Source organism: Anarhichas minor, unplaced genomic scaffold (genome assembly GCF_050575085.1).
Source record: "Anarhichas minor isolate MPS153535 unplaced genomic scaffold, ASM5057508v1 ptg000007l, whole genome shotgun sequence".
In the NCBI taxonomy this organism is placed as follows: domain Eukaryota; kingdom Metazoa; phylum Chordata; class Actinopteri; order Perciformes; family Anarhichadidae; genus Anarhichas; species Anarhichas minor.
The window spans coordinates 5,758,456-5,770,000 of record NW_027466453.1 but is presented as its reverse complement, the minus strand read 5'-3'; the positions used below and the strand labels follow the sequence as shown (position 1 = coordinate 5,770,000).

The following is an 11,545-nucleotide window of genomic DNA, read 5'->3' as shown; positions in this document are numbered from 1 at the left end:
CTTGTGATTATTTCAGGGAGAAGCTCCATGAAGCTCACTCGGACCTCCAGAAGAAAAGAGAGGTCATCGACGACCTGGAGCCCAAAGTGGACGGCAACAGTGAGTCCTTTCTGCCCGATGCTCCCTTCAGTCGCTGCCTCTTTGAGCACCCGCCGGTGTCTTCTCTTCCTTACGCTTTCTTTATCTCCCCCCCCCCCTCTCAGTGGCAAAGAAGATAGACGAGCTCCAGGAGAGCCTGCGGAGGAAGGACGAGGACATGAAGCAGATGGAGGAGCGATACAAGCGCTATGTGGAGAAGGCGAGAACGGTCAGTCCACCTAGACGGAACATGTTGTCCTCAGCATACCACTCTAAAAGCTGAGGGTTCTTTTTTCCACTGGTTTAAGGGAGACTCGGTTTTGGGAAGTACTACTGCATATGTGGAAGACTCCCAAGTTTGAAAATGGAAAAAAAAAGTGGGAGTGTGGAGTTACAAAAAAAGTGAGTTTACCAGAGCTTTGTAGCTCGCTCATCATCTCTGCTCCAGACTACATTAGCACCTACATTAACAACAATGCATCTTGACCGCAGACAGTTGGGTCGTGGATTCAGGTGTGTTGTGCTCGATGGTTAATGCAGGAAGAAGAATGTGCGCAATAAAAAAAACACAATTTCTCCAGTTTTACTGAATTGATTTTACGCCTTTTTTTTTTTTTTTTTTTTTTAACTGTCCATTGTTCATCTGGAGTGCAACACTGAATCAGTGGGGTGATCGTCTAATGTGTGCAGGTGATCAAAACCCTGGATCCCAAGCAGCAGCCGGCGACTCCGGGCGTCCAGGCGCTGAAGAACCAGCTGACGGAGAGGGAGAGGAAAATCAAGCACCTGGAGGTACGAATGTTTTTGGCGTAAAGAGACAAAGTAGGTCACTCCGGCTCTTTAAATCTCACTAATGCATGATGATCTGTTGCGCAGCATGACTATGAGAAGAACAGAGCCAGGCATGACCAGGAGGAGAAACTCATCATTACTGCATGGTACAACATGGTAAGTGAGTGTACAAATGCATAAAAACATGTAAAAAGCCTGAAGGGATTTTTTTTTACGGTTTTCATGTTTTGTTCTTTTGAATAAAAATTCATGAAACTCGTAAAAGACATTCGAGGCCAAACAAGGATTTTTTTTTTTTACTGCAGAGAGATGAATTTGCATGAGACACAAGTCCTTATTCTCCACCTTGTTTTTCCACACCCCCGTTCCTTCACTCTTCCTTTTGTCTCTCCGCTCCTCAGGGGATGGCGTATCAGCAGCAAGTGTCTGGCGAGCGGCTCGGTCCCTCTAACCAGGCCATGTCCTTCCTCGCCCAGCAGAGGCAGTCCACCAACGCCAGGAAAGGCCTGACACGACCCCATCCCAGATAAGACGTCCAGGCAGGAGAGCAACACTTGCTTGAAAGGAAGCACGGAGAGAGAACGAGGTGATCCCCCGGTAGACTTCTCCTGAACTCCGTCTCTTTGCCTTACTGCCTTCTTTTTTTTTTTAAAACTGGATCGCTGCACCTCAGAGAGTATTCTTCACGCTGCTGCTGCCCCCTGCTGGCTCATAATGGTACGAGAATGTTATTTTTTTCTCCGGAGCCCTGGAGGAGAGAGATGCTCTGCTGTTGATTAGATTCAGAGTCAACTCTCAAAAACGGAAATGAATGGAGGGAGTTGTGGGGCCTGAAAATAGGCTGTCTCACCTTTTAAGGTGACTTTTATTTCCTCTGTAGCCTCGTGGGCTGTTTCTTTAAGGTCTGTTTTAACTCTCTTTTTTGACTTTTATGTTATTCAATAGGATGGAAATGCGGTAGACGAGAGAATTAGGGGTTTTACAAATAGTATTTTAAGTGCTAAAGAAGACATAAAGCCACACATAGAATGTTGTAGACTGAAAGCAGATGATCACATTCAGCCGTTAGTACGTCTTCTTGGTTTTGTTCATTTCTTTTGGATTTTCTTATATCTTTGTTGTCTTGACCATGTGTTTTGAGGTGAGTTTGACTTTTTTTTTTTGTTTTAATTTGACTGACCTCGAAGAGATGTGAAGACCATGAGTGTGTGTTATTGGCTTTAGTCTTTGTGTCCACTTGAATCATTTTCATAATTAGAATTATTTACACCAAAGCACTTTCCTAGAAAGGTGGGTTTGTTTAGTGCCTCGCAGAAAACTGAAACTACTTCCTCTATTGGCACAAATATATTTGACCTAAACACCACATCACACTGCAGGCTCATCTTCATATGGCTGGTGGTACTGTGAGTCCTGCATATGATTTTTCTTAACAATGTTCTCTAATTATGAATTTGATAATTACTTCAAGATTTGTTTTTTTTTTTCTTCTTTCCAAAGTGTGAAACGGGGTATTGGTTGTTGGTAGGACCTAATTGCACTCAACACTTTCGACTCCGTACTGAATATAGGCAATGGAAGGCCTCCTACTTTATCACAAAGACTGGAATACACGATGAGTCCGTAACAATTATAATTATGACTCAGCTAATGTTGTTTACCACTGCTGGACCTCGTTTACAGTTTCACTGAACTGGAAAGAAATACTTTATCAATAAGCTGGAATTCTTTTTTTTTTTTTTTTTCTTTGTTGTCTGTTGACAGGAAGTCTGAGGTTTGAAGTCTGTATCAACACTACATCTGACTTTGTTCACTACTAGTTAATTTAGTCATTTGATTCCGTCCCATATCAGAGCTACTGTTTTGTGACTTGTGCTTCATCCCTGTGAGTGTTTGTGCTATGGACTACGCAGACCAGAGTCCTGCTGTTGTGTTCAAACATTTTCTACTGATGTTTCATTGTTAGAGTTGATATTTATGGTGTTGCGTCACTGTTTTTGCTGCACATTTGCATGGCTTGAAGGGGTTAACTTCCAGGCAGTGTTTGTTTGTATCATATAATGGTCTAGTAGATCATAGCATGGTGTACTTCTCACAGGGATCTGAGGTAAGTTCAAGATCTGTAGTACTGTCTGTTCTACTTTTGCACTACAAATAAATGGGATCTTAAGATAAGAAATGGCGGGCTGGTGTTTTTTTGCAAATACATTTAAAGTAAACTACAGGACTACTTAACAGTCCTAATGTACCGACTAAAACATTTATAAACACTTATCCAGAAAAAAGACTAATTATATGTACACTTTAATTCTGTCATGATCTCAAGGCCAAAGTGATGAGTCAGACGTCTCGCATCCTTTGTGCATCGGCCTGAGCATGTTGAGTGAAAAAGGGAATCTATCACAACACTTCCAGCAACATTGCCCTAAAGACTTGATAACCAGCAAACCTAAATCTAATGAGCCAACAAGTAAAAGTCATAGTATGCAATAAAAATTGGATTAGAATCTGGTTTATTCGGACTGATCCTAACATTCTCAACGTCACTGGAGTTTTTTACCAGAGTGAAGACAGATCACGGATTAAACTCAAGTTTTAGATTTGATTTGTGTTCTGATTCACCATCTGGTTTAAATGTTAACTGTTGGTCTGAACAACAAAACCACAAACAACTTTCTTCATTTATTTGAAAGATTTGTCCTTTCATGATCTGACATTTTCCTCTAACTTTTATTATGGATACAATTAAAGTCAGAGAGCTGGAGAGAAAAAACACTTTTTACATCATTTCCATTCAGTCGTGTGGGGCTGATAATTCATGAGTGTCGGTTTTGATGAGTTAAAACATGCAGCCTAATAAATGAATTCCAGTGTTCCAAAGAAACCACAATCATATTCTGGGATATTTAATAATGACTTCACAATCAGACTTTCAAAACATACAAACGGAAAATACATAAGACAAACGCATTCCGCCGGTAGAAGTTGGTCCTGTGCATATAAACACAGTATGGACACAAAACACAGTATAAATACTCAATGCAGTTAGTTTAACAGGTGCAGGCTACAGAGATAACTGTCTTTATTAGTAGAAGTACAGTTCACATGTGAACAGACAAACTCCGTCAAAAGTCTCTCCAGCTGTGAAAGCCGACTGACAGCTGATCCAGCTGTGATCAGCAGCAGCCGCCGTCATCAGAAACAGAAGTCGCTTCACGTGATGTAACTGAAGACAGGACGTCTCATTTCCTCGTTTCCTCTTTCCTTGCATGGTTCCTTCGGACTAAGATGCAAGAAAAAGACAAAAGTGAGGGAAATTATGTCTCCAAATTGACTTCTGTTTATAGATGGTATTGTGATGCACCATGGTCATTTGATGGATATTCTTGGTCCTGCACTCAGAGCCACTTACACCTTCCAAATATATTGCTTGCTGCACTGATGAACCTTAAAATTACCGACTAGACACTGAGTGTAGAGCAGCGAGTGTAATCCTTCATAAACTGGAGTGCATAATCAATCACCATTGGCTTCCCTGTGACTGACAGCTCTGTTCGGTTGGTTGCTGTCCAGGGTGCTGAATGGAGCCACTACTGTCCAGGCTGCTGAAGCCTGCAGGGCAACTTAACTGAAAGCACTGAAATACTTTGAACTGCTTCCAACTACTACAACCTTCTTCAAGCTCCAACCCCTGAGGGTCTTGACTCATGGTCTCTTTTATTCAGCCTTTTTTTTGGGGGGGGAATATGCAATCATTTTAATCATTAAATGGTCTAATTTCATTCCTATTTGTAATCTGAAATTAGACTGCGTGCTTCCACTGTTTCAGTTTATTAGGAGTCACAAGGGGACAGGGAGGGTGGGACGGCAAGAACATTGTAAGATATGGAAACTTTCACGTATCATTTAGATCGTAGCTTTTGAGTTTGCAAAGTAGGCACAATTATTCCAACTACTGCAATGCAAGTCTCTCTAATTTGAATTTAATTGACTTATTAACCAGAGTGCCGAATATCTTAAAGTTGTACAAGAACAATGTAAAATCTTCTTAATGATTTTGCAAGAGATCAGATTTAAAGGGACAGTGTTAGATGAACTGGTTCTTAAAGAGTTTTCTGCAGCGTAGGTGGGCCATAAGTAGTTGGCAGTGAGGGGTATTGTGGAGATTAACACAGATGGGGGAGGGAGAGAGAGAGAGGGAGTTGTGTGCAACACTTCTCATCAATCAGTGGTGGTGGATTTATCAAGAGCACATTTGGATGCAGGAAAATAAATAAAATAAAAGCCAAAAGAACCGAGAGGGACCGGCACTAAATAAGGTGAGTTGCATTCTGTTTTCACTTTGTACTTACAGTTTATTTTAAAGTTATCAGTTCATTTGTTAGAATAGCTAAATGATTTGTTTTAAAATGGCTTATTCCAGACAAACTGTCAAAAGCATTAAGGTATTCATTAAGGTATTCAATTTACCTTAATGGGGGAAAAAAGAAATAAAATATAAAGCAGGCCATTGCATTTAATAAGCTGGAAACAACACATCTTTGGGTGCTCTTACTTGAAAGTGACTTAATCATGAAACATTATTAATGTTCTGTAGATCCATTAAGGACTAATTACAGCTGCAGTTTATTTCCCCTGCTTTGGCTTTCTCCGTGTATTTCAGTCATGAAAATCTGTTAAGAAGCAGCCACGCTCCCAGGGAGCACAAGGTTAATGTCAATTTATTGGATTTGATACTTTAATGCTAATCTTCATGTCATTCTCTTGTCATTTGATGAATGCACTTTGCTGGGAAGGTTCCCGCATGAGAGAAACATTTGATTTTACGCATAGTGGAGGATGTTTTCCAAACCTGGCAGAGATTAGTTTAAGTGGATTAAGGGAGGCTAATACACGTCTATTTACAGAATCTGTGTTCATGTGCAATCCCAGTACATATCCACGATACTGATATTTACCTCTACAGCTTTTACATTTTTTACAGATTTTAAGACACCTTAGCAGCATCACATGCGCAGTAGAAAACACATAAGCATACAAAGCTTCATCAGATAACCTAAGATAAAATGTTGGATAAATAGACTATCGCAACCTATAAGGACTGCATTCATACAACCAAATATACCAATGCTCACCTCAATGTCAATGATAATGTCATCAAGGTAGGTAGGTCCTCCCTCATCGCTAACAACGATTGAATACAACTCATGTCAATTAAATATTTCTCAAATTAAATAAGTCAGTGGTATGAGTGAGTGGACACGACAGTGTTTTACCATAAAATGACAGCTTGTTTGGTAATATTGTTTTCACAATATTTTAAAAAACCTGCCAAATGTGGACAAAAGCAAACCCCCCCCCCCCCCCCTCTCATGGAATCCATCTTCTCATCCAACTCAACGATTCTTAGTTTCGGGTGATTAACATATTTTTTATGAATACTATATTCAATATCTGCCAATAAATCCTCCTAAATGTTACACACTCTTCCTTTAAGATATTAAAATACAATTTTAAAAGAAGAATTAAAATGCTCACTCCTTGTTGGTAGGAGCCCCTCCCCTCTCCAAAAAAACAAAACATGCAATTTTAATTAAACCCCTTTTCAACATTTTTAAATAGGACACGTGTCTTCTCTTTCAGACCTGCATTATAAGAAGCAATTCAGGCTACAAAGTACATTCTGATTGCAGCAATATTATGTTAATATTGACCCTAACGTCGTTTGGCTTTACGTTGTTTGCCTCAAAAGAAAAAAGAAAGAACCTTTGTATTGGTCCTTTCTTAGTCACACTGCTAATGATATAATGGCTTGGCTTTGAGTCGAAGTTTGTCAACAAATGCCAAAGTTGCTATCGTGTGCATGCACATACCTACAATAGTCGGGCAGTGTGTCAGACGCCTAATGGCGCCTCGAGTTTAGTTCAGAGCCGTGAGCTTTGAGACGGACAAAATCCCTCCGCCGGCTGTTCCCCTCCAGTCTGTCTCATGGAGATCAGTGGAGGAAAGTAACTAAGTATTTGTTCAAGTACATCACTTGAATATTTCTATTATTTTCCTTTATACTTCTACTCCGCTACATACACCAGGGGAATTTTGTACTTTCTACTACTACATTTGTTTGACAGCTTTAGTTACTTGTTCATTTTAGATGAATAAATGGATAATATAAGCTTTTCAAATGAAACACCATTTTAAAGACTAAACACCTGGTTTCCAACCTTTATGGCTTCTGGGGTCAAGCTGTGGAGTTGGGGTCACATTTCAGATTTATTTTTTAGTTAACATCTCCAATAAATATATATGTTTCCCTCTAAACTTCTCCCGTGGGAGAAATACGAGTAAAATGGGAAGTAAAGAATGGGAAGTAAAGAATGGGAAGTAAAGAATGGGAGTAAAATGTCCAAAAACGTACAAACTTGTATTTTTTCTTTTTCCTCTCACGACCCCTCACAGATGTCTGGTGTCCCTGTGTATGAAACTATGTATGAAGTGGTTGGAACTAGCTCCACCTCTGGCAGCTAAAACAGTCACATGCTGCTCACTCATTGATGCTTCAGTATATATAATTGTTGATGTCATATATAAAAATGTATCAGTTAGAGGGGCCAAACCAGTACTTTATGTAGGATTTGTCATGCAGGACTTTTACTTGTTGAAGTATTTTCACATAGCGGTATTGGTACTTAAGTAAAGGAATAGTTCTGAATACTTCTTCCACCACTGAGGAGATCATACCAGAGAGCCTTAAAAAGGCAATAATAATAATAATAATAATAATACAATGCAAGATCTGGTTCAGATTCAGCTGGAACTACAATGTTTGAATTCAAGGTGACATGAGGCCTTATATACTGGACATTTATGCTCAAATGTACTTCAAAATCATATTGTAACGCTTGATCACAATAAATCACACACAGTTTAAGTATGCATTAGTATGCAAACTATTCTCATCATTATTGATTTATCTGTTGATTATTTTCTTGATTAATTCTTGATGGTTTGGTCCATGAAATGTAAGAAAATGGTTTAAAAATGGCTCTCGCAGATATCCAGATTAGAAGCCCAAGAAAAGAACCGTTACTTAAATGATTAATTGATCATTAATTGATTATCAAAATAGTTGCATTTCATTTTCTGATGATTCAATGATTGATTGTTGTTTCAGTTCTGTACCTAACAATTACACAAAAAACAAATTGTCAAATTTAACCAAAGAACACTATTGAAGATATTTCTAGTATTGAAATGACCAGAGACCTGAAAATCTCATTGGTGCCTGATTTTGTATTATGCCTTCCCTTGAGGTCACAGTAAAGTGTGTTTCCCACTATTTGGCTTTTGGAGACAATGTGGGACTCGCGGTGGTTTGAGCTAAATGCTAATGCTAGCATGGCAATATGCTCTCAGAGACAATTAGCACTCAACACAAAGTGCAGCTGAGGTTTATGTGAATGTCATTAGTTTTGTATAGTATTCAACAATTCACACGTCATTATGTGCGGGACATGAACACCTGTTCCAAGTTTCACAGCAATCCATCCAAACATCAAAAAAGTCAACCTCATGGTGGCGCTAAAGGAAAACGTCAGAATCACTAAAGTCGGTTGGCTTCATCCTCTGGGGACCATGAATATCTACAAAAAGAGGTAGAGATATTTCAGTCAAGACTAAAGTGGTGGACGAACATTGCTGTCCATAGAGCCGTGCAGCTAGCACGGCTAAAAACAGAGCCCCTAGAAAAACTACAAGCAGCAGTCTACAGAGTGAACACATGACCGTCAATGCTCTCTTGCTCCTTCAGGAACGACGTTTTGGTTTTGCACTTAGTGATGTAAGAGATAAAGACTGTGAGATGTTGCTGAAAGCTTCCAATCAAGCTAAGATGTGCTCAGTATACTGTAACTTGCTCCCAAAGGTCAGAGGTGAACATCCTAAGTGCTTTAACCAGTATATGTCTCTCGCTGAATATGTTTGGACCGCTCTAGTCTGTGCTTTGTGGTTGGAAGATAAAAGACATCGAAGTCATTTTTCTCTTTTTTAATGTTTTCTTTTGTCAACTGACTAATAATAATAATGGAATTTTCATCCATAACTTATTCTCTCAGCTTTTTGTGCCGTCACATTGCAAGCGTTGGTGGTTCTTTGCCGCATAACGACTGACGTTGTATTGTTGATGATGTGACTTTTGTTCAATATGACAGACATTGTTCTTTCCTACAGCATGTTAATATTAAAGGGCTGCTGTCATATTTTGACAAACCATGTCTCTGTGGACAAGATTTCTATAGACCTGTTTTTCCGCTACATTAGTTTAATCACTTAATATACTAGCCTTTGCTTTTTAGAACCTAAAAATCCTCCAAATTTCACTTCAAACCAGTTTCTGCTATTGTTTGTGGAGCATTGTTTTTACCCCAGAGCAGCCCCACCACATATTACTCCAACCTATTATCAGTCCTCTAATCTTTGCTTTCCCCAAACTATAAACCAGGAGGCCAAATTGTATATTTGTTGGGAGTTCTCTCATATCAGCATGATTCCCTCATCCTGCAGTATATCCGGACAGAGACGCGTATTACCTAATCAACCTGACCAGGTTTCTGACTCACTGGTGTTCAGAATTTGGCAGCAGTCCAGCCTAAATCTGCTGTGGCCCAGATAACAACTGTGGTCATCATCCGGATTTTGGGGTGTTCTGAACTTCAGCTAAAATGTCGTTATGCAACACACAGAGCCCCTGCAGAGACAGCAGAGTGACACAGCGCTTTTATCCAAAGCACTTACAGCACCAGTGGGTACTGGTGTTATCAATTGTGCTTTCACTTTAATTTACCTGAGGTCCCATTGGCTATTTGCATTCTTTTAACTGCATTTTATTTGGTAAATTGGCTGCTCCTCATGTATCTCATGGCTGATGTGTGTGTTTCAATCAAAGATAGTGTTGAGGGGCTTTTACAATCAGACAGTTGAACAATATTTCCCTCCTAATATGGACAAAAAAAGAGTCATTGTTGTGCTATTGTTTCTCTTATAATATAGGCAGAAAGCACGACTACAACTACTGAATTAAAAACTAAAAACTATCCCTTATCAGTCAAACCCTGACCCTCATGGGTGTAGTTGGGAGTAAAATACCAAATAGATTCATCTATCTATCTATCTATCTATCTATCTATCTATCTATCTATCTATCTATCTATCTATCTATCTCTTCACACACTGAGGTCTCCCTCTCTAATCCTCTGCTCCTGCAGTCCAGGGAGATGGAAGGGTCAATGTAACACAGCTCGCCACCTAAATCACATCTCGTTATGGAAATATGATGTGTGTGTGTACATCTGAGCGTGTCTTTATCTACTCCAGCTGTCACGAGGGGAGGATGAACAACAGACAGACGGGGGACAACAGAGGGGAGGGGTGAAGGAGAGACGATGGCGGGATGGGCGGAGAAAAGGGGCGGAGCCGCGGAGAGGCAAACTGTCCTTAATTTGTTTAAGCCGAGGGATTTGTGGATTACCTTTGGCAATTAATCTTGTTACGTCGCTGCGCAGCGACAGAGGGTCGTGTACCGCGGGTGGGGCATATGGATGTGTGTTTAAATGTCAACAACTGACCTCTTAACAGGGCACAATACAGATTGTCATAATTACCGGAAACTGATATTTCTTCTTACTTTATTGCTTCTACCTACAGGATCACAGGCAGGGAGTATTAGGCAAAAGGTAAACCCAGCTTTCTAGTTGCACTTCATACACCTTTTAAGCCTGCATCTTCATAAAGGTAAATTCACAGTGTGCCTCATTAAAAGGGTTAAGACTGATACAAACTCTTTAAATAGAACAAAGCAGGAACTAATAACTTTAATAATTATATAAGGCAGAAGACATTTTGACATGCCACAGCAGGGAAAGCACGGGTGTGAATGTCAATGGCTAATGTCATTAGCAACACCTGTGCTTTTCCCTGCTGTGACCAGTCCAAACATTAAAGCAAATGAAATGTCCTCAGGGTACGCGTGTGTCTGTATGTGCGTATCCACCAGCCATGCTGTCACAAAGTCGGAGGGATTATTATGTGCAAGCAATGAGCTGCTGAGCTCAGGTTTTACTCTTTCTTGACACACTGCCATCATGGAAAGGAAGCAGGGAGGAAGGAAAGGTTGAGGAGGAGGAGGAGAGGAGGAAGGAAACAACAAGGGCAGTAGGGATGATCAGGAGGAGGACAAATGGAAAGAGGAGGGAGAGGCGTAAGAGAGGCAGAGAAAGGTCATTCTTGTGTTTATGTAGAAGAGAAATATTGCAAATTGTAAAGCCTGAAATTAGTATGTGGGTCTGATTTGTATAGTCATGTAAAGGTCATTCAATTAATATCAGTTTTGGAGCTAATCTCATGATTCGTATTCATATCTTCACTCAGAAAAACTACATTTCAATTTTAATATATTGCAGGTGAAAGTATAGATGTGCACATAATAAAAATACTCGAGTAAAGTTTTACTAAAGTTTACTGAAGCTCTGTAATATACACTTCACTCGACTGGTTAGCCAAAAAGCTATCCAGCCTGTGACTACATGTTGGAGGCTGACATGAATGTTTGTTTTTTCCCTCTCAGCTGATCAGCATGAGCACAAAAAAGCGATGCATAGAATAAGTTTAAAAAAAAAGGTAA

At 39.8% G+C, this 11,545-nt stretch overlaps 1 protein-coding gene across 2 annotated transcripts in view; it reads left to right on the top strand.

The window, feature by feature from the left end:
- hook2 (hook microtubule-tethering protein 2) overlaps nt 1-3,049 on the top strand; it is a 15,235-nt gene extending 12,186 nt beyond the window's left edge. For both annotated transcript variants that reach the window (XM_076083539.1, XM_076083548.1), the window contains 5 exons: nt 17-99; nt 204-307; nt 769-870; nt 955-1,026; nt 1,272-3,049. In XM_076083539.1, the coding sequence (XP_075939654.1) occupies nt 17-99; nt 204-307; nt 769-870; nt 955-1,026; nt 1,272-1,400 (490 nt within the window). In that variant the 3' untranslated portion in view covers nt 1,401-3,049. The remainder of the gene's footprint in view (nt 1-16; nt 100-203; nt 308-768; nt 871-954; nt 1,027-1,271) is intronic.
- Nucleotides 3,050-11,545: the final 8,496 nt, after the last annotated feature.